This window comes from Drosophila novamexicana, unplaced genomic scaffold, assembly GCF_003285875.2.
Source record: "Drosophila novamexicana strain 15010-1031.04,08,12 unplaced genomic scaffold, DnovRS2.1 tig00000770-arrow-pilon, whole genome shotgun sequence".
NCBI lineage: Eukaryota > Metazoa > Arthropoda > Insecta > Diptera > Drosophilidae > Drosophila > Drosophila novamexicana.
In genome coordinates this window covers 2,197,734-2,221,717 of record NW_020824821.1, presented here as the reverse complement: position 1 = coordinate 2,221,717, position 23,984 = coordinate 2,197,734, and the positions used below count along the sequence as shown (strand labels likewise).

General features: G+C 42.2%; 6 protein-coding genes across 9 annotated transcripts in view; 3 read left to right on the top strand and 3 right to left on the bottom strand.

Moving 5' to 3' along the window:
* LOC115763676 (heparan-sulfate 6-O-sulfotransferase 1) overlaps window positions 1–4,026 on the bottom strand; it is a 123,041-nt gene extending 119,015 nt beyond the window's left edge. The window contains exons 1-2 of the mRNA XM_030706348.1: window positions 3,691–4,026; window positions 1,294–1,703 (exon numbers count right to left, since the gene is read on the bottom strand). Coding sequence (XP_030562208.1) covers window positions 1,294–1,479 — 186 coding nt within the window. The 5' untranslated portion in view covers window positions 1,480–1,703; window positions 3,691–4,026. The remainder of the gene's footprint in view (window positions 1–1,293; window positions 1,704–3,690) is intronic.
* A 190-nt stretch (window positions 4,027–4,216) lies between these two features.
* Window positions 4,217–8,142, top strand: LOC115763818 (aminopeptidase N-like). Of its 2 annotated transcripts, XM_030706568.1 has the most exons (5): window positions 4,217–4,742; window positions 4,791–4,946; window positions 5,008–6,439; window positions 6,494–7,005; window positions 7,897–8,142. In XM_030706568.1, the coding sequence occupies exons 1-5, from the start codon at window positions 4,285–4,287 to the stop codon at window positions 8,129–8,131; spliced, it is 2,793 nt and encodes a 930-aa protein (XP_030562428.1). In that variant the 5' UTR covers window positions 4,217–4,284; the 3' UTR covers window positions 8,132–8,142. The 2 variants fall into 2 exon arrangements, with proteins under 2 accessions (XP_030562428.1, XP_030562429.1); XM_030706569.1 differs by lacking the exon at window positions 4,217–4,742 and having other exon boundaries at window positions 4,875–4,946; window positions 5,000–6,439.
* A 45-nt stretch (window positions 8,143–8,187) lies between these two features.
* Window positions 8,188–10,470, bottom strand: LOC115763820. The gene is made up of 2 exons (XM_030706570.1): window positions 10,341–10,470; window positions 8,188–9,048 (listed from the first exon to the last, which is right to left on the bottom strand). Exons 1-2 carry the CDS (start codon window positions 10,395–10,397, stop codon window positions 8,299–8,301), a joined length of 807 nt encoding a protein of 268 aa, XP_030562430.1. The 5' UTR covers window positions 10,398–10,470; the 3' UTR covers window positions 8,188–8,298.
* A 746-nt stretch (window positions 10,471–11,216) lies between these two features.
* LOC115763709 lies at window positions 11,217–16,674 on the top strand. Of its 3 annotated transcripts, XM_030706402.1 has the most exons (6): window positions 11,226–11,382; window positions 12,157–14,205; window positions 14,236–15,196; window positions 15,261–15,488; window positions 15,542–16,322; window positions 16,373–16,674. In XM_030706402.1, exons 1-6 carry the CDS (start codon window positions 11,347–11,349, stop codon window positions 16,563–16,565), a joined length of 4,248 nt encoding a protein of 1,415 aa, XP_030562262.1. In that variant the 5' UTR covers window positions 11,226–11,346; the 3' UTR covers window positions 16,566–16,674. The 3 variants fall into 3 exon arrangements, with proteins under 3 accessions (XP_030562263.1, XP_030562262.1, XP_030562261.1); XM_030706401.1 differs by having other exon boundaries at window positions 11,227–11,382; window positions 12,157–15,196; XM_030706403.1 differs by lacking the exons at window positions 15,542–16,322; window positions 16,373–16,674 and having other exon boundaries at window positions 11,217–11,382; window positions 12,157–15,196; window positions 15,257–15,344.
* An 853-nt stretch (window positions 16,675–17,527) lies between these two features.
* Window positions 17,528–19,389, bottom strand: LOC115763712 (N-acetylglucosaminyl-phosphatidylinositol de-N-acetylase). The gene is made up of 5 exons (XM_030706405.1): window positions 19,292–19,389; window positions 18,436–18,946; window positions 18,062–18,352; window positions 17,771–17,864; window positions 17,528–17,712 (listed from the first exon to the last, which is right to left on the bottom strand). The coding sequence occupies exons 2-5, from the start codon at window positions 18,920–18,922 to the stop codon at window positions 17,535–17,537; spliced, it is 1,050 nt and encodes a 349-aa protein (XP_030562265.1). The 5' UTR covers window positions 18,923–18,946; window positions 19,292–19,389; the 3' UTR covers window positions 17,528–17,534.
* Window positions 19,390–19,515: 126 nt separating this feature from the next.
* LOC115763710 (phagocyte signaling-impaired protein) lies at window positions 19,516–23,975 on the top strand. Its single transcript, XM_030706404.1, has 8 exons — window positions 19,516–19,913; window positions 19,997–20,091; window positions 20,163–20,292; window positions 20,891–21,383; window positions 21,440–21,836; window positions 21,892–23,205; window positions 23,277–23,472; window positions 23,529–23,975. Exons 1-8 carry the CDS (start codon window positions 19,850–19,852, stop codon window positions 23,711–23,713), a joined length of 2,874 nt encoding a protein of 957 aa, XP_030562264.1. The 5' UTR covers window positions 19,516–19,849; the 3' UTR covers window positions 23,714–23,975.
* Window positions 23,976–23,984: the final 9 nt, after the last annotated feature.

Genomic DNA, 23,984 nt, shown 5'->3' with positions numbered 1-23,984 from the left:
CGAAGATTAATTGATAAATTACATATATGGAAGCACACACATACACACACACACACACGCACACGTAGATATGTGTGTGTAGCTGTAAACTGAATGATGGCCCGCTGTGTTTAGAATTTATACGTTCCGGGGTTGGCCGTCAAATGCGCTGCTTTTGGATGTTTGGGATACGATTTTTGGGGAGACCCAGTGCACTCTGCGCCGCAGTCATTAAATCAGTCATTTTTGAACGATATATTCGGCATATTCAAATGCTTATCAATGCGAGCCGTCATGTCAACAGTTCATTACGAGTATTTTTAATTGTCGAATCGAAATGTGCGAATAACAAATGTGCAGGAAAATTTTTAATCAAATAAATCAACACTATCGAATCTATTGCAGCAACGTGCCGTTATTTTTGAAGAAGATTAAATATAAATCAATCAAAAGAGCTAAAACAGTTAAATGCATAAAAAAAAGAACATGTATTAAAATATAAAACAAAAGGAACACACAATATGAAATCTATATTGTGTAAACGTACACAATTTAAACAGCTGGCAGTATGTCAAGTACAGTGAAAGTTCTCTTAAGCGGATTCCAATAAAATTATTCCACACTGTAGCATATTCCTGCCGGTTCAAACGTGGATCAAATCTAGCCAACAACTACTTTTTGAAAATATTTTCAACATGCAATATTTTTAGTAGAGCGGGCAACTAAAAAAACATTTCAAAATATACGAAAACCGAAGGCATGAACCAAAACCTGGAAAAACTGGAAACAATTGCCTGTTCATCAGTAGAGATTTCACTGTATTCGAATACATGCCCCATTTTCTGCCACCTTTTGAGTCTTTTGTGCCTATCCAAACAATTGGAAGTATACGGCGCCAATAATTTCCCAAACAAAAACAAAAATGTGTATAAACAACAAATTGGTTTGTTGCATGAAAATAAAAAAGAGCTAAAAAATGCGAGAATCACTTGTGATTTGTGTAATCCGTTGGAGAAACACAGTCTAATAAATTGTTGAATTTTGGGCAAAAACGAGTTTTATTTTTGGTTTGTTTGGCGACAGACAACGTAAATTCCAAGAATCGATTATGGCACAAAAATAAAATTTAATAAAATGCAAACAACAATATAAATTTTGAAATTTAGCAGATGCTGCCTGATTTGCATTGGCGCCAAGCAGGAGGGGGCAACAAAAGAAATATATAAATATATATATATATATATATTTAAATTTATGGCATTTGCATCAGAGAAATTTGATGCTTATCGATAAATGATAGACGATATCACTTACCTGATCTTGACAGAAATAGCCGAATCCAATGATGCCCGCTATGGCTAAAAATAGGCAAAATACAATAATTGTTCGTATTTTTGAGCGTGGTTCCATTTTTTTAATCTCATAAACACCGCTTGGTAGTAACAAAGCAAAATCACTGTCAACTTGTACGGAAACGTTCTTATGCATATCCCCGGGCATGTTCCATAGGGCCACAGTTTTCTTAACAATCGCAATTTTGATTAACCGATGGTTGGACTTAAGCGCCAGCTAAATAATTCAACGGGACAACAATTACATAATTCCACGAAAATGCCAAACAAATGCCGCCCAGTCATTGTCCGATAGCAAGCAGCGCCACCTATCGCTCACTTTTGGCAGCCCATATCGATAGGAAGTACGATTTCGGGCTCACAAGCGTTTAGCTGGAAAAATAATAAGAATATTTAATTAGTATAAAACTTTGGACTTTTATTTGGTTAATAAGATTAGAAAAATATTCAATTAGCTGAAAGCCTTTCAACTTTGTTCACATTTTTTATAAAGCTGTTTTCTATCTTTTTCAATACACATAGTTTCTAATTTATGAATGACTTAGATTAGACATATTGCACACATCAAATTGTCTGTTCTTATCTTGAAAGACTCTTATCTCAAACTACAACAACAATAACCTAATCCAATAAATAAACGAGTCTTACAAGTAACGAGTGGGCAAAACTCTATAGCATAAGTGAACTCAATTGGAATTGTGAACTTATAGAAAAGAAGCAGTAAATAACGACGTAACAATTCCAGTTTTAATGGCTTAAATGTATTTAAAAGCTTAATTGATGCTAGCTTTAAATTCGATATTTATTTATACATTGAAAGTATTAACATAAATCAAATTAAACTATTCGAACACGCTCCGGTGTTGACAATGCAGCTGGTTTATTGCCAAATATGACTGTTTTTATAAGTGCGATTGCGAACAAATTGGTATTTGGTAGTTTTTTCGACCCAAATTGTTTTTCTAATTCTGATCCATAAAATAATGCAGCTCAAATTGTCAAAAAAAAAAATATGGAATAAAATATACATAAAAACACACAAATTTGTATCAACTGTTTTCTTTCTCTTTTTAAAATCTAGCTTTTTTCTACCTTTATAACTAGCCGTTTTTGCTTTTTAAAGACTGGCAGCACTGACAGCATATTGTGTGTGTCTCTCTCTCTTTCACGCTTGTGCGTTTAAATTTGTGTCAAAAAGTTGCTGATAAGATACTAATGAAATAATTACATAAATAAAATTTATGAACGCAATGAGTTTTTTTTACAACATGAACAGATTTGAATGCTTAATTGATAGCGAAAAAATACAATAATTTACAATTTGCATTGAACTGTTAAATCGCCTGGGCAAATCGCAACCTCAAACACAGCGTAAAAGTGAAAGCAGAAAAAAAGGGACAGCAAAGGAGCGTCACTAACGCATAAACTGAATCAAACAAAAAAAAACAACGAAAAAGCCGGCAATACTTAACATTATGTTAACAAAAATTGAATTAAAAGAAAAAAATATGTAAACGCGTTTTGCGCAGATAAACAAATCAAATCAACACAAAGTGTAGGCACAGCAAGCAGACATAATGATCATAAATCAAAAAAAAAAAAATAATAATAATAATAATATTAAACAAAACTGGCACAATACAAATGAGAGAAACATTGAACAGTAGCCGCCAAGAGGCCTGCCAACTGCGTGGCTGGGGCAGTCTGATTGCCGCCCAGGCGACGTCATCTGTTGTGGGCTGCTCTCAATTTCTGCCGAATGTGAAATGTGTGTGTGTGTGTGCATATGTTTACAAGTGCTTGTTGTTGTTATCGTTGTTGCTGCTGCTATTGTGCCAATAAACAGCAAGTAAATAAAATGAGTTGGCAGCTTGTCCATAGTTTGATGCTAGCTGTAAATTGAAAGTGCTGGAACATTTACCAGGCCAATTGACAAAATTTTTATTTGCATTCAATGGCAGAAATTAGCGCAAAATGTATGCAGCAACATTAATATAAAAAATTAACAACATTCTCATTTGAAACACTTTACTTGCCAATTGGAGTTGTGCTAATAATTACCAACGGCACAGTGGGGCAAAGTGCTAATGGAGCACATGCTTATTTGCTTTACTAATAAATTTTCAACATTTAAATTACTGTACACTGTATACTGGCAGACAAAATAAACAATTGAGATAAAAATACAATTAAACAAATTATAAACATTACAAGAGAACGCACGCAGGGCGCAAAACAAAAACAGAATAACGGCCAAAGCGGAGACAGCAAAAACAGCTGTTCGCAATTTATGCTACAACAATATTGCCTCAATTTGTTGGCCAAGTGCATTATTTAAATTGCGTGGAAGTTCACTTACTTTCTGCCCGTCACACGCGAACAACTACTGTTGTTAGGAATTTAACAGACTGCTTTTGTTTATTTATTTACATTTATTTTTGTATCTCTCAGCGCTTGCACGCTCATTCAGCGCGTCTTTTGCTTTGTGCCACACATTCGCCTTGAACAGCACGCGCCAGACGGCAAACCGATGCTCATGTTTTGCCCGAAAATACACAAGCGTACAATACGGAACACGCACGACACTTAAATCCGTTTAATATTATATTATAAACTTGGTTTTTAAGCAATTCCATGTATAATGTTTTAATATTTTGTTACAACGACACGCACACACCCCCCTGACACAACCGTTTTCAACAGCAGCGGCGGATAAACTGACAAAAGGAAAACAAATATGCTTGCCGTGGGGCTGCCAAGCTGCTTGTCTTTACCACAGCTGTTATGTTAGCTTACAGCGCACTGTTGTTAACAGCAACTGACAACGAGCTCTGCTATCGAAAACATGTTAGTTAACATGACCATTAACAGTTTTTGTTATTTTCGACAGCTAGCTGGCAACGCCAAGCAGTGAGTTTAAAATCGAAAAAATACGTTACACGCTCGACTTGAAATGCGTATTTTGATGCTGTTGAGCGCCTTTTTTGCAACTTTTTGCTACGCCAGCTACGATTATTATCGCCTACCACGCTCCATAAAACCGCAACACTATAACCTGCGCATTATGACACATCTGGAAGATGCCACACGCCTCTTTTTTACGGGAGATGTCGAAATTCAGCTGAGAATTCTCCAATCCACGAAGAATATCACGTTGCATGCGGGTGCCGGCTTGAATGTTCCCAAAAGCGGCATACGCCTAAAATTATTGAAGCACTATTGCAACGAACTAGTTGATATAAGCAGTGTACAGCGTCTTGCCAAATATGATTTCTACATATTGCACTTGGAGCAACAACTGCGGCAGGGACAACGCTATCAGCTGCGCTTGCAGTTCTGGGGAAGATTGGGGCGCACCATGAGCGGCTACTATGCCAGCTCGTACCGTGATAGTGCAGACAATTGCACAAGGTATACAAGATATTTCCCTAATGCATTTATATTAATATAGACTTTCAGGTTTATATCGGTGACGCAGTTTGAGCCAGCGGATGCGCGCACCGCATTTCCCTGCTTCGATGAACCCAATTTTAAGGCGACTTTCAATATTACATTAGGCCATCATGACCAATACAATGCGCTCAGCAATATGCCCATCCTGGAGAGGATACCCATGTAAGTACAGTGAAGACTGGACTTTGCGCAATGTCCAAGTGGTATTTTTCAAGATTTACAGATGCGAACGCCAGAACTGGCTGTGGAGCATATTCAAGCAAACGGAGGTCATGTCCACCTATCTGGTAGCCTATAGCGTTAACGACTTCCAGGGCTATGCCTCACAGAATCAGGAGTGTCGCGTAAAGTTTACCACCTGGGCTCGTGCCACGGCCATTAAGCAGTGTGGCTATGCGGCAAAGATTGGTCCCAGGTTGCTGGTCTATTATGAGGAGATGTTTGACATTGAATATCCCCTGCCCAAAATGGATCAGCTGGCTGTGCCAGACTTTAGTGCGGGCGCCATGGAAAACTGGGGTCTGATCACGTACCGTGAGGCGGCGTTGTTTTATGCCGAGGAGGCCTCCTCGCAGCTGGACAAACAGCACGTAGCCAATATTATTGCACACGAGCTGGCCCATCAGTGGTTCGGCAATCTGGTCACAATGGAATGGTGGAATGATCTCTGGCTAAATGAGGGATTCGCCACCTATATGGCCACGCTGGGCATAGAGAAACTGTGCAGCAAATGGCATGTCTATGAGGAGCAGATGTTGGACAATGTGCTGGCCGTGCTCAATACGGACGCCTACTGCAATACCCGGCCCATACACCAGGCAGTATGCCAGGCCAGTCAAATATCGGAGCTCTTCGATTCCATTACCTATCGCAAGGGCTCGGTTATCATACGCATGATGCACATATTCATTGGGGATGTGGCCTTTCGGCGCGGCCTCAACTGTTATCTGGTGAAGCATGCCTATAGCAATGCCAGGCAGGAGGATTTATGGCTAGCGCTGACGGAGGCGGCGCATCAATGCGGCAGCATGCCACTCGATCTGGATGTGCAGACCGTGATGGACACGTGGACGCTGCAAAAGGGCATACCCTTGATCAATGTGAAGCGGCATTATATGATGAAGACTGCGACAATTACTCAGCAACGATTTCTGCTGCATGACAAGGAGTTTGTGCACAAGAAGCTAGATCCGCCATTGGCCGAGGAGTCCTGCTGGTTTGTGCCCATCAGCTATGCCACAGACTGTTCATCGAATTTCATTGCCGCGGAACCGCGCGCCTGGCTGCGTTGCACGGAACAGCACGAGCCGTTGCCCCTGGAGCTGGAGCAGCTGCCGGGCGACGATGAGTGGTTGATCTTGAATGTGCAGGTAGGCTCGCCGTATCGCGTCAACTATGACACCCACAATTGGGAACTGATTATCAAGGCGCTGCACAGTCGAGCATTTAAGCGGATTCATGTGATGAATCGCGCCCAGTTGCTAGATGATGCACTGGCCCTTGCCTGGTGTGGTCTAATGCACTATGAACTGGCCCTCGAGCTGCTGGACTATGTGCGGCACGAGCGCGAATATATGCCCTGGCGTGCAGCATTGGATCAGCTGGGTGGCATCTATCGCATCGTGCGACACACCAACCAATACGACGAGTTTCAGGTGGGGTCGTTGCTTGAATCTAAACTTAACTCCAACTAAGACAATCCACAACAGCACTTTATGCACCATCTGCTGGGGCCCATCTATTGCCGCCTGGAAGGCATGCAGGAGGATTGCGACAATCGACATCATGCCGCACATAAGACCTTGATTAATAAGTGGGCGTGTCGGCTATCGCTAGAGGATTGCGTGGAGCATGCTTTAAGGTATTATCATCGCTGGTTCATCTCCCGTGCGCCGGACGACACAAATCCGGTGCCGGTCAATCTGCGCTCGGTGGTCTACTGCACCGCCATGCGGCATGGCGATGCGGAGGATTGGAACTTTCTGTGGCAGCGATATCGCAGCACCACAGTGGCCAGTGAGCAGCGTCTGATACTCCTCGCTCTGGGCTGCACACACAAGGTATGCCTGCTGCAACGCTATCTGAGCATTATCTACCACGAGAAGTCCTTTATACGCAAACAGGATGCTTCGCAAATCTTTGGCGCCATTTTGCGCAACGATGTGGGCTTCCACATAGCCAGGGATTTCTATATTCATAATTTCCAGATGCTGCGGGACTAGTAAGTGTTTGGCCTTTGCTGAAATCCACAAAATTTAGCTGCCTATTCGGTGCGGAGTTCGAATCTTCAAGTTTAAAATATCATTTTTTCATCCCCTTTTCGACCATGCTGGAACTTTAAACCGAGTATCTACCACCTAGTATACACAATAGCTTATTTTTATACCCTTGCATAGGATATTATAATTTTGTCGTGAAATGTTTAACGTATAGAAGTAGACATCTTCGACCGCATAAAGTAGATATAGCCATGTCCGTCTGTCCGTCTGTTTTAAAGCTATCGTCATGAAACTTTGCAGAAGTTAGAACCAGCTGGATAACTATATCGTATAGCTGCCATAGGAACGATCAGTCGAAATGTAGATTCTTATATGAAAAAATGTTTTGTTTATTAAGCTATCTTGACCAAACTCGGCATTTATTAGTTTTACTATGCTCCTCATATATATACAAATTCCTGACAACATCGGACCACCATATCATATAGCTGCCATAGAAATGTTCGGTCGAAAAAAAACTGTTTTGTTTTTCAAGATATCTTGACCAAACTCGCCATTTATAAGTATCACTATGTACCCTACATTTATGCATAAACTTATTTACCTCGGATCACTATATCATATAGCCGCCATAGGAACGATCCGTCGAAATTTAAGTTGTATAAAAAACCTGTTGTTTCTCAAGATATCTTAACCATACTCGGCATTATATATTTTCCTTGCGCTTCTTAGATACGAGCAAAGCACTATGAGCATTATGAAAAAGTTGGGCCTGCAAGGGTATTATATCTTCCTTGCCGAAGAAAGCCCATCTTGCTTGCTAACATTGGCTTCAAGGCAGCCTTCCTTTGAGCGTACAACTTGCTAATCCTGCTCTTTTTTCCACCTTAAAGCTATCATTCCAACACACGCGAGTTGATTGGACTGCTGCAACAGATTACCCAGCACAGCAGCAGCAGACGGGACTATCGCCACCTGCGGATATTCATTCATGGCCACCAGGAGCTGCTGCAGAAATCGTCGCGGAGCCTGCGCCGCGCTCTGGAGCAGGCGCAAGCAAATCTGCGCTGGCGCCAGGAGCAGCTCTGCGAATTCACCAACCAGCTCGCAATGCGCAATTGTGACTGAATTTTTACGAACTTTCTTTTTATTTTTGGTTTTGAATTTTTTTTATTTATAATTTAATTTTTCGTATATTTCATTAGTATTAAAAAGAAGGAACATTGAATGCCCCAAGCTAAGCGCTAATATTAATCACAGTACACAAGACCACTTCCATTGTCAGAAATTACAATTTAATTTGCCGAGGAAGCACCACCAGTACCAACATTCCCACCACCGCCACCGCCAGCTGCACCACCGGAGAAGGCGGTGCTGGCATTGCCCGCACTAGCCGCAAACAATTTTCTCAAATTCTGGAGCATGCCCCAGAGCACGGTACCCGCCGTGCCCAGCGTTTCGAGGAAATCGAAGCCCGTGCTATCGATGGCCTCTTCGCGATCCTCCTCAGTCTCAATCGCTGGCGAGGAATTGTTGCTATGCACCGCATGATGCACCCCACTGTGCCCAATCAAACGGTGCGAATTGGTGCGCACATGCGTATCATTGACCCCGCCGCCGCCAACGGCATTCACCAGATGCTTGACCGGCTCCAGCACCGGTATGGCCAGCTTGATGCGATGCCAGGCATCCGGCTGCTCTGTGGAGCTCTCGTGCTGCTCACCGACCCCCCCATCCAGGCTGAGCTCATCGTCCAGCGTATTGCGCTCGCTGACAGGCGCATCATCCGTGTCCAGGCTATTGTTGCCGGGTCCTTGCAACTGCAACAGGCTGCCAAAGAGCTGTTGCACATGCACCGAGTTGATGGACTCCGCCTCGTTGCGCTCAAAATCAAATTCCTTGCGTGCCCCAGCGCCAGACTTGCCATTTAGAAAGCTCACAATATGCGTAGTCCCATCACTGGTGGGCGTGGCAGCGAGCGGGGGCAACCTGCTGCTGCTGCTGCTGGCCGTAGGCATCGCCGTCGCCGTCAGGAGCCATACGAACTGCATGGAAATTATTAAAGACAATTATTATTTGAGCATATTTTGGTTGAACGAATTATAATTAGTCATTCTATATGCCAGACCAAACGCATTCGAGAACACGCGACGCGCCTTAATGAGATGGCTTCCAGCCGCTTGGAGACATTCAAACGATTTTATTATGCCCTACAGAAGACAATCAAGGTCTTTAAAAGTGATAGCGAACGCGTTCCGAATTGGGCTAAGTATGAAAAATATTTGGTAGACGCAAATCTTGACTAAAAAGGAAGCTGGAAAAAAAACGTAAGAAGAAATACCTACATACAGATACCCTGGCTTTCATAGGCTAACTTTACTGTCGATCTATTGCTTTTTCGAGAGCTTTATAACATAGCCGTCCGATATAATATGGCTTTGAAAATAGCTTAGTAGAATTGTGCTTAGGTATCTTGTAAAACAGACAAGATTTTCCCAAGATATACTTATTATATATAATATATTAGTCCGATTCTGATAAGATTTTGTTCAAATGTAAGGTGCTGGTAAATGCCAAATTTTTATCAAGATATCTTTCTGATGAATAATTGCGATCCGTCTGATTCCGATATTTATACTGTCTGCAATAAGAGGAGAGTCCTTGGCACCACATTTATCAACAACACATTTACCATATGGAGGCAAAGGTGTCTCCTATGCATCCCTAAATTCGTTAAAAATTATACTCCCATAAGGGTATTATTAAAACTTAATTGTCACAAAATGTGAAACCTCTAGCTATATATTCTTTAATAATAAAATCAGCTATATAATGCCATATCTGTCTGATTCTATACAGTCTAGTTCTTCACACTTAAGCATATATAAATGTAACTTGGCTAATAAGCCTCTTCCTTTTGTAGCTGCCACATATCGGACTTATATCATTATGGATAGAAGATTTGTTGATTATATTAACATGGAATCGATACAAAAAAAAAAATATTTTTATATACGACTAATATTTCTTTTTTGTTGTAAGCCAAGAAACAGATTCAAAGCTATTGCATTGAGTGCATATCTTCAGGTTATAAAATATATGTATATTAAAAATAGCTCAACCAAAAGCACATTTCAGGGTCTATCCAGCAAAAAACACGTAAATATTTTATATTTGTTGAGCTGAATGTCAATACAGTCTTTAGCAAGTCTTGTTGCCGATGACGAACAATAAAACCTCCAAATATGTTACATTAGATAGATATATATATTTAATGGAATTTGTTTTTAAAATATTTCGCAAATTGCAACTAAAATATTAAACGACGCGCGCTTACATGCAGAAAAATCAGCAGATATATGGTACTATGTGTGGAACTAGACAATCGCGACATTGTCAATGTTATATAAATCTATAACTATATAAATATAAATCGGATTGAAATTGAAAACGCCAGCGAAGCGCTTACAACGACAACTGAGCACTGACTGACTGCCTGAGTGGCCAATGGGCAGCCAAAAAAAAAAAAACAAAATTAATCTGAAGGTAGCCAATAAACAAATAATTAATATGCAAGAAGTGTGCCAACAATTGCCTTACCTTAAATGTATTTAATATGTTTTAGAGAGCTGCATGGATAATGCCATCCAATTCGAGAACAATGTCGAGTGCTCTCAGTCGATTATTTGTAAAAATCTTCTTGGAAATGTTTGTTGTGCCCCGAACCCATCGAATATGAATATAAAGGGTACATCGTTTTTTAAGCAATCCCCCAAAAAGGGCCTTTTTTAAAAGTAGAGCTATTACGATTTGGCATATACGCATATTGCAGCCCCAAATATATCATTAAGATCAGACAATAGACTCCGCGGCTTAGCTTATAGCGTGAGACTAAGGCGATTCTTGCCCTACGTGTTCGTTTAGAAGGTAGCTAGAGTGTTTGTAATGGCAGGTTGGCGCTGTGTTCAGGGCATCTCTTAGTCGGGCACTCCCAACTTGAACATTATTCCAGGTTTTCGTTTCAGTTACTTAGCCTACACATCGTAGTGGGCGTACACAGTTAGTTATCACAGTTAGTGTTGAATATTTAGTTTAGTCTTCACACACATCTCTTTGAGAACACACTTCAAAATATTTTTTTTTTTAAAAAAATATATGTATAAACTGAACTTTTTCGAAATTCTAAATTTTGGTGTAATGTTCTAATAAAAATATATATTCCTTCTCTATCAATTATTTTTCAAGAGTTTTGGTTAATGTTTAATTATATTTGCAGTCAATCGGTTTGCAGTTTTACTTTCGCCCGTTAAATAATTTTCTATTTCAAGATATTGGATACAAATATGCGTCTTTTTGGGAAAGTAACACATTTTCTGCATGTGAGTAATTGAAAAAAAAAACATAATGCCCTTTTTACCCGTCTTTAATGGGTTCATGGTACAATTAAGTGCTGCAGAACGCCAATAGGACAGTCTCAATTAGGTCAATAAATCACAAGGCGTTTACCGCAGACAAATATAATTTAAAAATCTTAATATATAGTTTGTATATAAATTAAGGCCAAAATATTAAGGCCTCGAGCTAGCAAGCGAGCGGACTTTGGTTCGACTCTATGCAAAATACTCTTTTTCATATAGAAAAAAGCAAAAATAATGTATAATAAGGAAATCTGATGGCGTAGCGTCAGAAAACAGGTTGAGGTGCCCTCAAGAGGCCCGCAAGAGGTTTGAATTGTACAAAGGTACGATTTTTTTAAATTGGATATAACATAAATAGCAAAAATAAGTTATTAACATGCATAGATATACTACTTAGATTAGAAAAAATCTTGGCAGGAATTTATAAGAAAATAAGTTCGGTTTTCTATCCGAGTAGGCGTTGAGAAATCAGTTGGAAGACATTTGGACTTGCCTATGTGGAATAGGAAACTATTTCAGTTAGCTTCTATGCGCCAACCAACTAACATTGCCTTTTTATTTGTATTTGTGGCATAATTTTTAATATCTCTTCAAAATTTAAAGTAACTCAATTTTGTTCCCAACTCTAAATTCAAAGTGAACGCCCATCAAATTTAATTTAAACCAAATTCAAAATTCAAAATTTAAAAATAAGAGGTGCTAAATTGCAATCGCATGGCGACATATCTTTCACAGATCTCCCGGTGTCTGAGCTATCACGCGCCAATCTGTAGACCCCATCGTCTGCTCCATGGCAGCTGCAAGCAATGGAAGAAAATCTGCTCGAACTGCGTCTGTTGGCAACCGCCGCAGTTGGTGGAATTCCTGCCATCTGTGCCAACAATGATACACGTCCATTTATATTCCCAACGGACGCCGGGCGTCTTCAGTCCGAACACCAATGTGGATATGCTGCGCAAAAGGATCAGCTTTAGCGGAACGCCAAGCGAGGCCGCCGATGGGGCACCAAATGTTGTGCCCGTTGGCATTATCATACCCGAGGCCAAAGATGGCAAGCAACTGAAGATTGTGATTGTACCATTGGACTTGGCCAATCAGGATATCGAGAGCTTGAGGAACACGCTGGAGGCGCTTAATCAGCTGCGCATGCACGCCAATGAGATCGACGCCTTTACCAACAGCATGATCGAGGACTTTAACCAGGAAAGCAAAGAAGAGACTCCTGCTATCGAGGAGCAGCCAGTCAGCAAGGAGAAATTGAACTTCTTCGAGGGCTATGTGAAGGGCATCGATGCTGTAGGCTCTTCGGCCGCCAGTAAAAATGCATCGGAGCAGCAAGATATGCAGGCGGCTACCGCGGCTCTAAGCAACGTGGCCACCGATGTGGAGGTAACACCAATAGCGCCTAGCGTGCCATTTACTCCGAGCACACCGAATGCACCAAGCACAACGCCCAGCACTTCACCCGGTACAATGCCACAGCCGATGCCCAATGTTATACCCTTGGGTGATCCAAAGGAAACGCAGATCTGTGCCAGCGCACAGCCAGAGGTAGATGAAACGGTCGCCAGTGTAGAGCCCCATGTGGATCAAATCAGCATTGAGGTGCCAGACAGCCTGGGCCAGCGTCTTAACGAAATGGCCATTGCATCCATGCATTTGTCCTTTGAAATGGACATGTCCAACGTGCGCGATGCCATAATGAATGGCGACGCACCCGAAAAAACGGAGGCCACATTGGGCAACGATGCGATGGTCTTTCTAGAAACCAAAGTAGAAGCAGATCCAGAAAACGCACCACTGAATACGGTACCACTGCGCTTCAATGCCCTGATCAAAGGCACGGTTCAAATTGATGCGGACAAGCTCAATCCAGATCAACTGACCGAAGCACTGTTGCCAGAATACAATGATGCAGTCACCTCCATTGCCGCCAGCGTATGCAGCACGGCGCTACAGAGTGGATTTTCCTCCGACAACGCTGCCGAACAGCAGCCAGAGACGGCAGAGTCGATGCCGATGCCGACTCCCAAGGCCAAGACTGCGGCAAATGCTCGCATGGCAATGAAACGCAATCAGGCGATGAAGCGCATGAAGCAGCATCATCACCGTCCCAGAATGAGTACAGTGCCTGTGCCGGATGTTCAGAGCCCGTACTTAAAGGATGGATGCAAATATCCTGTTATCAAGCCAAAAAAGAAGTGCCCCAAGAAGTGCCCGCTACTCGATGACCCCTGCAAGGAAGATCCGTGCAAGCGTCCACAGGAACCGAAAAAAAAGACGCAAAAGAAGAAAGCGCTTCGGACCGTCGAAATAACTGCCAAGAGTTCCGGTGACAAAAAAGATAGCAGTGCCAATAAATGTGCTAGTGACAAGAAAGATCCCTGTGCCAAGAATGGTGCCGGCGGCAAGAAGGGAGGTGAAAAAAAAGATCCTTGCGCTAAAAAAGACGATAAAAAGGATAAATGTGCTAAAGAGGACCCATGCAAAAAGAAGGATCCATGCGCTAAAAAGGACGATAAAAAGGATAAATGTGCTAAAGAGGACCCATGCAAAAAGAAGGATCCATGCGCTAAAAAGGACGATAAAAAGGATAAATGTGCTAAAGAGGACCCATGCAAAAAGAAGGATCCTTGCGCTAAAAAGGACGATAAAAAGGATAAATGTGCTAAGGACGACAAAAAGGGTAAAGATGATAAGAAGAAGGACCCATGCGCAAAGTTTAAGAAGGGCGGCAACGGAGATAAGAAGAAAGATCCTTGCGCCAAAAAAGACGATAAAAAGGATAAGTGCGCCAAAAAAGACGATAAGAAGGATAAGTGCGCCAAAAAAGACGATAAGAAGGATAAGTGCGCCAAAAAAGACGATAAAAAGGATAAGTGCGCCAAAAAAGACGATAAAAAGGATGATCCATGCAAAAAGAAGGATCCTTGTGCCAAAAATGGAGGTGATAAAAAGGGAGGCAAAGGCGACAAGAAGAAAGACCCTTGCGCCAAGTTTAAAAAGGGCGATAAAAAGAAAGTTTCTTGCGCAAGTAAAGACAAAAAGGATAAATGTCCCAAAGAGGATCCTTGCAAAAAGAAATATTCCACATTTAGTAGCCCCGTCTCAAAATTCTATCATTCCAACAGCTCGCATATACCCTTCATCCGCAACCCCAACCGTTTCATGTCAACAGCCATATTTAACCATAGTCCCCAAGTGTTCTCAGAGAAGAGTAGTTCAAATTTAATGCATAATCTGAGGACCTACACCACGGTGTGCCACTACAGTGCTCTACCAGCTGAGCAAAAAATGAATTCCTCTTGCCCCCTAAACGAGAGCAACTACCTCAAGTCGCCCGCGAAATTCTCGGTCTACTCGACTCTTGTGCGCCGGCATTACGGCGGCATGCCCACCATCACACAGATGGGCGCCTGGGGCATCAGATCGTTGAATGTGCGTCAACTAATCCAGCGTGGCTATAGTAAGAAGTCCAAGAAGGGTAAGGAGTTAAAGGCGGGCGATAGCAAATGTGCAGCTCTGGCTGACAAGCCCAGCATAAAGAAACGCAAGCACATTAAGGCGCGTACGGGTCTGCGTACAGATTGCTATGAGAAGTTTGGAACAGAATGTCCAAAGGTATTCTGTACTGGCAAATGTGACGAAGTTAAGTTTCCGCGCAAAAAATGCGACAAATCGGAAAAGAAGCCAAGAACCGTGGTGCCCAAGAAACCAAAGAAGCAGCTGCCCCCCATATGCATGGTAAATAAAGAGAAGGACAAAAAAGATAAAGGTGCGTGTGTTAACTCAACGTATTAAATAATACCACACTAACTATGTCCATTACTTGTAGATAGAAAGAAATAAGCTCCTTACCACGGGCTCTTTCACTATTAACCAAATGCGCATGCACAGCAATTCAGCGCACAGCAAAAGGGGCTACAACTCGCAGATCAATAAGGCAGCATTGAAAATGTGTCCATCCGATGAGGAATTGCCAGACTCTGTGATTGAGGTCATACGCATACCCGCATCGTATCAAATATGTAAAGAGCACCTGCCGAGACCGGAGCTAAAACCATTCGGTAAGACTCCCATGTGAAATGCATACTACAGATTCTAATCTGTCTTCAAACAGATGTCCTTATTAGCACTGGCTCGATAGCACTCACTGGATCGGATATACATGTATATGAGAATGCAAATCGGGATCTGGAGGGCATGACCTTGGGTCACGATGCCACCGGCTTTGTGGAGCAGGTTGGTAGCTGTGTTCAACATTTACATGTAGGTGATCGTGTCGTCATGGAATCGGCGCTGTCCTGTGGCGTTTGTGATTATTGCAAACGGGGCTTGTATAACATCTGCGCCGATCTGGTATACAACGGTTTCTTGGCTACCCATCAGTCGCATCCGGCTGATCTATGTCATAGACTGCCCGATAATATTAGCATGGAAGAAGGCACACTCACCCAAACGCTGGCAATGGGCTGTCAGGCATGCTTCAAGGCCAACATCTCGCCCACAAGCAACGTATTGATCATTGGCTCCACCCCCACAGCAGTTGCGGCGGCGATGTGTGCGTCGGCAATTGGCGCCCGAAAAGTGACCATTGCTGGGACCATGAGCTCCTCACTGGAAATGATAAGAAAGGAATTTGGCTTCAATATAATACACTTTGATACGAATGCACTTTTCGGTGAGGTGCTCGAAGCAGTGTACAGCAAATTCCAAGAATGGCCCAATTGTGCCATCAACTGCGCCATCACGCCGATGACCATGAATTTGACCGTGATGGCATTGCAACCATGTGGTATCTGTGTACTAGCCGAATGCGAATCCGAATGTGCCAGTTTCAATGCTCTCGACATACTCATGAAGAACATACGCCTAATACCAAGCTTTCGTTCCGCCAATATGTAAGTGGAATACAAATCTTAGAATTTAAATTAATCCCACCCGTTTGTAGGTATCCAACGGCCTTGCAACTTATGAAATCTGGTCGCGCACCAATGCATAAATTCATTGCCAAAACGTTTTCATGGAGCATGATAGAGGATGCGTTTAAAAGTGCACAGCATGAGTCGAACGTTGGCTTGCGAAAAATTATCGTTAATAATATAGAAGAAACTAACATCGGGGGACTGTTCAAAAAAAACTAAAATCAATTTCAAAGACCAATTGATCGATAATAAAAATTTTTTGTTCTCTTAAGGTAATGCTGTACATAAAGACCAAATGGCGGTGTAATAAAAAATAATACATTTGATACAATTTTCACTCTTAAACGCCATGACTACTGGCAACTCGCCTGACCGCCAGCATATCCTTAGGAATATTAGGCGGAGGACGATGAGGACAAATTGAGCAGACGTGTATAATTGCGTGAGGTTTTTATTTATGCTTGTTTTAAAATACACAATATTTAACATTTTGTATCTCAGCATCTATGAATCTCTCTCATTATAGACTATTTAACGACCTGTTCGTAAGTTATATATTTATAAAAATTATTGTACTTCGCTGCTTACAACAAACTATTTTACAAATTTACATACGCAACTAAACTGAGACGTGCATTTTAATTGTATGCTAAAGGAATCAATGTGCACACAACAAATCAACGAAAATTATAAAAATCAAACATAACATAATCGTAAACATAAACAATAGCATAGTGCAGTTTTCATTTCTGTCACTTTAGCTGCATCGCGTTTGGACATTTGAGTATAAATAATAGATTAAGAGCTAACTAATCAATATGCAAAGATATGTATGTAGGTATGTAAGAGTGCCTGTGACTGATTTCTGGACTGCATCTGGTTTCTATGTCTGTTTACACGTAATTCTTGTTCCCTGGGTGGTTTTGTCTATTTGTTTAAACCACTTTTTGTGTTCGTACCAAAAAGCAGTTGAATTTGGCTAGAACAAAGCACTTACGCTATAATGTAAGTTATGGTAGCACATATATATAATTATAGTAGAATCGTCAGTTTAAAAAAATAGCTAAGCTTGACGCTACGGTCAAGCGTTCACTTTTGTAGGTAGTTTCTCTTTTGGTGTTGTTTTTTTTTTTTACAATGCATTCATTGAACTTTTCATAAAACATGGTATTCTTGCTTGCTTTGTTTTTAATGATCGTGTATTTGCATTTCCAACTCGACGTCCGAGAGGTTTATTTCGCGCAGTGAATTGATGTACATGTACCGCGATGTGTAGATATAGAGCCAACGGAACCATTTCATTTGCGACTGATGCTCTAGCATGGCGCCTCTGATCACAGACGCCTCTTTCCAGCTGAGTATGCACCTGGTATAGGACAAGCTATATTAGATGATCTTAATACCGAAAAATATGTCATACATACCAATGCGTGGACATAAAGCAGGTGCACAGCAAATCAAAGATCGATAAATATTTGCGTACCAAATTGATCGAGTCTAGCGTATAGAACTTACAAGCTGCAATATGGCACATAAAAAATGTGTACCAAAAATATGAAAAATTATGGCTATAATTAGAAAACGTAACGTTAGCAAAACAACAACAAAAACAACAATAGCGGCTACAATTAACATGACAATTAACATGTGCAATGCGGTCTGTAGACGGTTTGTTGTGTTTTGGTTGTTGCTGCCGCTGCCAACCCGTGACTCACCCTTAGGCAATAAATTGGCTAAGCACAAAGAAGCGGCAGCATAATACACAGCACAATGATTGGGATGAGAGCTGACCCCATCGCGATCGAAGGTGAATATCGCCTTTATATCAAGACTCTCAACGGTATGCAATATAAAGCTGGCAACCGCATCCGTTCGCCATTCAACATTCGGATCATCTGGCAAATTGGTGGCATTCACTAATATAACATTCGATTCGGCAATGCCCAAACGTTTACATGCCCGAAATAGCTCCTCTCGCCGGAATTGAGCCTGCTGATCATAGTTGCCTAATGATGGAAATGTGGAAATTTAATTGGTTTATTAGCCTGATGGTTTCATGAAAGCGGCAGGGGATGCAGGTATTTCTCACCATTTGACAGGCATAACACGTACACCTGACAGCCATCGCGCTGTGTCAGCGAGTAGATCAGCGGACCAAAGAACATGCATTCGTCATCCGGATGTGCGATGACCAAAAGAACGCGACCCATTAACGCCGTCTTGGGCAGATGAACGCTACGCAAACGCAGACCATTTTGCAGGGCATTGCGCAAGCCATTGCTGGCGTTGTCATCGTTGCCGCCATGCTGCTCCTTCCTTTCCTCTGGTACGCCAGTTACTGAAGCCGAAAGCCAAAAGGTTAGCTTGTAGAGGCCCAGGCATACTAGCAAGTATACCGCACATGCAATCAGTAAATGCTCCAGTGCTTCAGCTGATGTGGACTTGATGCGGCAATAGATGGCTTGCGGGCTCAGCAGTTCCAGGCGTAGCTCGGTGAATGGGCGTGTGACAGCCTCGTGTAAAGCACTAGCGTTTATTAAATTGGCCAAGTATTCGCTTAGCCAGCTAAATTTCATTTCATTGCGTTTGCTGCGTTTGTGCTGATTTTCGTTTGGCAAAATTTTTCACCAAAAATGGACAAAAAATAAAATTTAACAAAAGTATGTGTTTCGCTTCAGTTGCTGTGCGCTTAAAACCAATTATTTAATAATACTAAACTAAAAAACACCTAAATAATTCAACTTATTGTGTAATTTAATACTTTAAATGGCTTCGTAATCTACGCGGTTGCACTAAAAAAATTGCATTTTATTTTTGCGCTGCGTGTTATTTCATGGGGGGCAACAACTAGGGATGAGCGCGTGAAATGCCAGAGCCCGAATATCGTGTCCATGCGTATATACACGACAGCTAAGCAACTAATTTGAAAAGATTCATGTAATCACCTGTACGTGCTAAACGAGGTCAACTTGATTCTGGATGCATTGGCACATCTGTGTGAAAATAGAAAGCGCAAGCGTCTATACAGCTGTATGTCGTGAGACTGATTGCCATCATCAGCAGCTGTCAGCTGTTCAATGCAGGCGTAATCGATAGGCGATAGTGCCAAGCAGATAACAAAAACAAGCTATCGATATATCGCTTCATATGCACCTCTAGTGCCGAATTAATGAAGGAGCAATAAAATTTTTTTGATTCAAAAAATTTGCTAGTTAATAATTTGTACAATAATTTTATTGTGTTTTATATGCCTTTAACTGCTCCCGAATTTCCCGCCAGAGTGGTGCGAATGCTACCCAATTCAGCAGACAGCCAAACGTGCCGGGTTTAATTCAAGCGGCATTTGGGAGACACCAAAAAAATCTACAATAAAAAATACAACAAAAAGCGTGTGCGTTGCTTGTGGCCTGCTGTAATTAGGTTAAAAGTGGAAACAGCTGAAAACAGCAGCAGCAACGTGTGGTTAGAGAGACCGTCACCTGCAGCAATATTAATCAAAAGCAATGGCACACCAGCAGCAGGGCATGGATTCGGCATTGTTCGAGCGACGACTACGGCCGGTCTACGGTTAGTCAAATTGTTTATATATATATATATATATATATATATTACATCAATATTGATGTTGCCTTTTGCTCAACAATTTACAGATAATCTGGAAGTAGGGAACAATCGTAAGGCACTACAGGAATCGGAAAAACTGCTACGCAAACATCCAAATTTACTCTGCGCACGTGCTCTCAAGGTAAAACGGCAGCCAAGAAATATATCATCTGAACGCATTTGAAATCTTTGAATTTTCTTGACCATGTCTAGGGATTATCGTTGCTACGCCTGGGCCGCTACGAAGAGAGCCATAGCTGCCTGCAAACCGTAGCCGAAGAGAAGCCCGTAGACGATTCCACGTTGCAGGTGCTCTCCTTTTGCTATCGCGAAATGGAACAACGTAAGAGAGACAGACACACACACATCTATCTACCATTGGCGACCGTTTCATATTTATAAGTATATTTCTTGGCACGCGCACACGGTCAGGCAATTAAAATTGCCTTCGCACTCGCTTTCATTTGCGCAGAAATTAGCTAAAGCAATGATTGCTGGCGGGACGACAGGCGGACGGGTAAAAATGCGCGTGCCAAGAAATCAAACTGATCTTTATGTACCTGGTGTGCATCTATATATTTTACCCGGTGCCCATAAGTTGAGTAAAAGGGTTTGATAATGTACATATGCAAGTAATGGGCACAAAAACATATACTAAAGTATATCCTTATACCCTTGATTAACATAAACAGTCGTTATAGCCACCCACGTTTCCACACAGCTGTCCGTCTGGAATGTAGCCGCTCGCATATTAAGTTTTATTTTTCATTCGACAATTAATGTTACGCCAATTTCCAGCTGTTTACATGGTATCTACTATTCGAGTACATACGACTGCAGCCCTCATTTTTTGTGCAACTAACATTGTGCAACTAATTGCTGCTCAGTTCGATTAATCATCATTAATTCAACTAATCAAATTACCTTCTCTGACCTTGCAGTGGACAAGATAGTTGAACTCTATCAGCACGCTGTCAAACAGAATCCGGGCAATGAGGAGCTGCTGGCACATCTATTCGTATCGCATGTGCGCGTCGAGGATTACAAGGCGCAGCAAGCGGTTGCCCTGCAGCTGTACAAGGCCCAGCCAAAGAATGCCTATTACTTTTGGTCTGTTATTAGTGTGGTATTTCAAGGCATACGTGGCCCTGAAAGCTGCATTCCCGAGAAGCGTAAGCTTTATTTGGCGCTGGCCCAACGCATGGTTGACAAGCACATCAAGGAGGGCAAGCTGGAGACAGAGCAGGAGGCTTTCCTGTATTTGCACATATTAAAGCTACAGAGCAAGTACCAGGATGCCTGGGATTTCCTAACCGGTGAGCTGTGCGCCAAATTATATCCTGGCGCGCCCGTTAACATGAAGTTCGAGCTGCTTAAGGAGCTGGGCAACTGGCTGGCACTGAACAAGCTACTGCAACAACTTCTCGAAGCCGAGTAAGTACCTAAGACTTAATGCGTAAGTATAATTAAAAAATGTTGCTCGTACGCAGTCGCGATCGCTGGGACTACTACAAGGAGTATCTGGAAAGCTGCTTCGAGTTGTTGAAGCAGCAGCACGTAGAACAGGATCAGCCGATTTTTACGCTCAACACTTGCCTTGATTTTCTATTGCACATCATTGAGTCATCGACGCGCAAGACTCGTGGTCCATATTTGGCACGTCTGGAGCTGCACCAGCGCATGCGTGCGAAACAGCTGCCGGCACAGGAGCTTATCGGTGACTTTGACGAACTGATCATTGAGTATTTTAACCTGTTTGGCGATAAATCCTGCTGCACCCACGACATAGCACTGTTTCTACCCTCCATAAGCATGGAGCAACGTCAATCGCTGGCCAACAAACTACTACTAGAAAGCGGCATTAGTTCTAACAGCTTGCCGCAAAATGTTAGTAATGCTATAAATTATTTATACATTTATCTAATTAACTTTCTGTTTGTAGAAGGAGCACATGCAGAAGCATATTTGTGCTCTGCAAATTTCTCGCATGTGTGGCGCTCACATTGAGCTGGCCACAGAACATATGCTAGCCTTTTATACGGCGCTCAAGTTACACTATGAGCATGGGCATAGTTCATTTGGCAAACAGCTGCTGTCTACGGAAATGGGACCCTCGGATCCGTATGCACTGCTGGCGGCTAATGTTATGTACGATATTTCCATGCGGGAACACAAATCGGATCAGCTATTCGAAGCGTTATGCCTGCTGCAATATGTGTTGCGCAATAGCACCAGCAATTTCCATATTAAGCTGCTCAGTTTAAAAATCTATCACATGTTCGGATGTATGGTCGGCGCACAAGAGATGTACGACTATTTGGACATTAAGCAAATCCAGTTAGACTCTATGGGATATGTGCACTGCAACCTTTTGCCGCTGTCCGGCCGTTTTTCCGGCGTGCGTAATTGCTACGATACCACATTGAAGTTCTTCACCAATAGCTATAAGGAGCGCCTGGAGTATATAGCGTTGACCTATCGCTTCTGCACATTCTCAAAAATGGAGGAGTTTATGAACTTCAAGGAGCGCCTCACAAACAGTCTGCTTTATGTGGCCTGCTCAGTGGAGGCTCAGCTGTGCGATCTAGTCAGCTGCTATGGCAACATTCAGCAAAATCTATCAGCCTATGTGGCCATGAGCATAGAGCCGGCCGAGGATCGCATAGCCTGGCATGAGTTAAGCGACAATCGTGATTTGCAGGCAATAATACGCTGGGATCCACTGCATTTGGATAACACGGAAGCTGAGCGTATGGAGTCATACGAACAAGAGATCGAGGTGCTACAATTGCGCTCACTGCTTTTACGCTTGTTTGCCTCCTTTATTGACTTGTATCATCCACCGCCCAGCGAAAAGCTAGCCATTTCGAACAACAAAACGACGACGCTAGCGCCGGGCGAGGATTTAGCGACGCTGGAACTTTTACGCACATCATGGACGGGCCTGTATCAGCGTCTGCGTCTAATGAATTATAAGCCGCTATCGCAACGTTTTCTAGTCAATTTGCAGCCCACGCGTCTTCATCTGCTGCTAGAGATACCATACGAGCGTTTTTTTGATGACTTGGCCCAGCTGGTGCTGGATCTTTACAGTGGTGCATCGCAGCTGGCACTGCAGTGCAAGCAGGTCAGCGAGAATGTTGCTGCCGTCATGGAGCTGTGCGTGCAGACAATCACGGAGAGCAATGAATGGAATGGCATGGATGGTCTTTGGAAGCGGCGCGAACATCAACAAAAGGTGGCCGCCTGTTTAGAGGTTAGTTAAAGTTGTGGGTATTGTACAGTCAGATTGTTTGATGTAAACTCTTCATTTATATATAATTGCAGATACTCTCACTTTATGCCTTCCTGCTATCGGTGCTAAATGACAAGCTGCAATGCAGCGCAAAGACAAAAACAAAAAAGAAAGCATCGGCTGATAACAAATCACAGGAGCCGATTAGCGAAAAGGAGCGCAGCCAAATGCTGCAGGAACTGATGCGTCAGTTGAAACATAAACTGGAGGCCTGTGATGCAGCTATACGTAAGTTAATCCTATAATTAAAACAGCATATTGAACTAATAATATTGAATCCATAGGCATCTGGAAACCGCCTACACTGCCGCGAGACCTGAGCTCGTTCATGGCCGACATGTCACTGAAACCAGAGGTGGAGGCTACGTTAATAGGCGATGTGTCAGCCACGTTTAAGGAGTCCCATGAGCTAATGGTCACCGAGTTGCGCAATTTGTTAAAAGACAAAATACGCATGATTGGCAAATAGGACTTCCCCCATTGACTTTGCTGTGCAAAGTCTTGATTTATCTTCCCCAGTTGCGCTATCTATATTTCCAGTCATCCAGCCCAATTTGTTATTTAATATTTTAAACAAGCTCGCTACCCTATAATACACTATTTCATCTAATTACAATCACCAATCAAATTACATTATTGTGCACATTTTTTCGGCATTTTTTATACAACAGTTGGTAAACTTAAAACGTGCTTGATCAAATTAAAAAAAGAAATAAAACGATACATAAGTTAAAATAAAA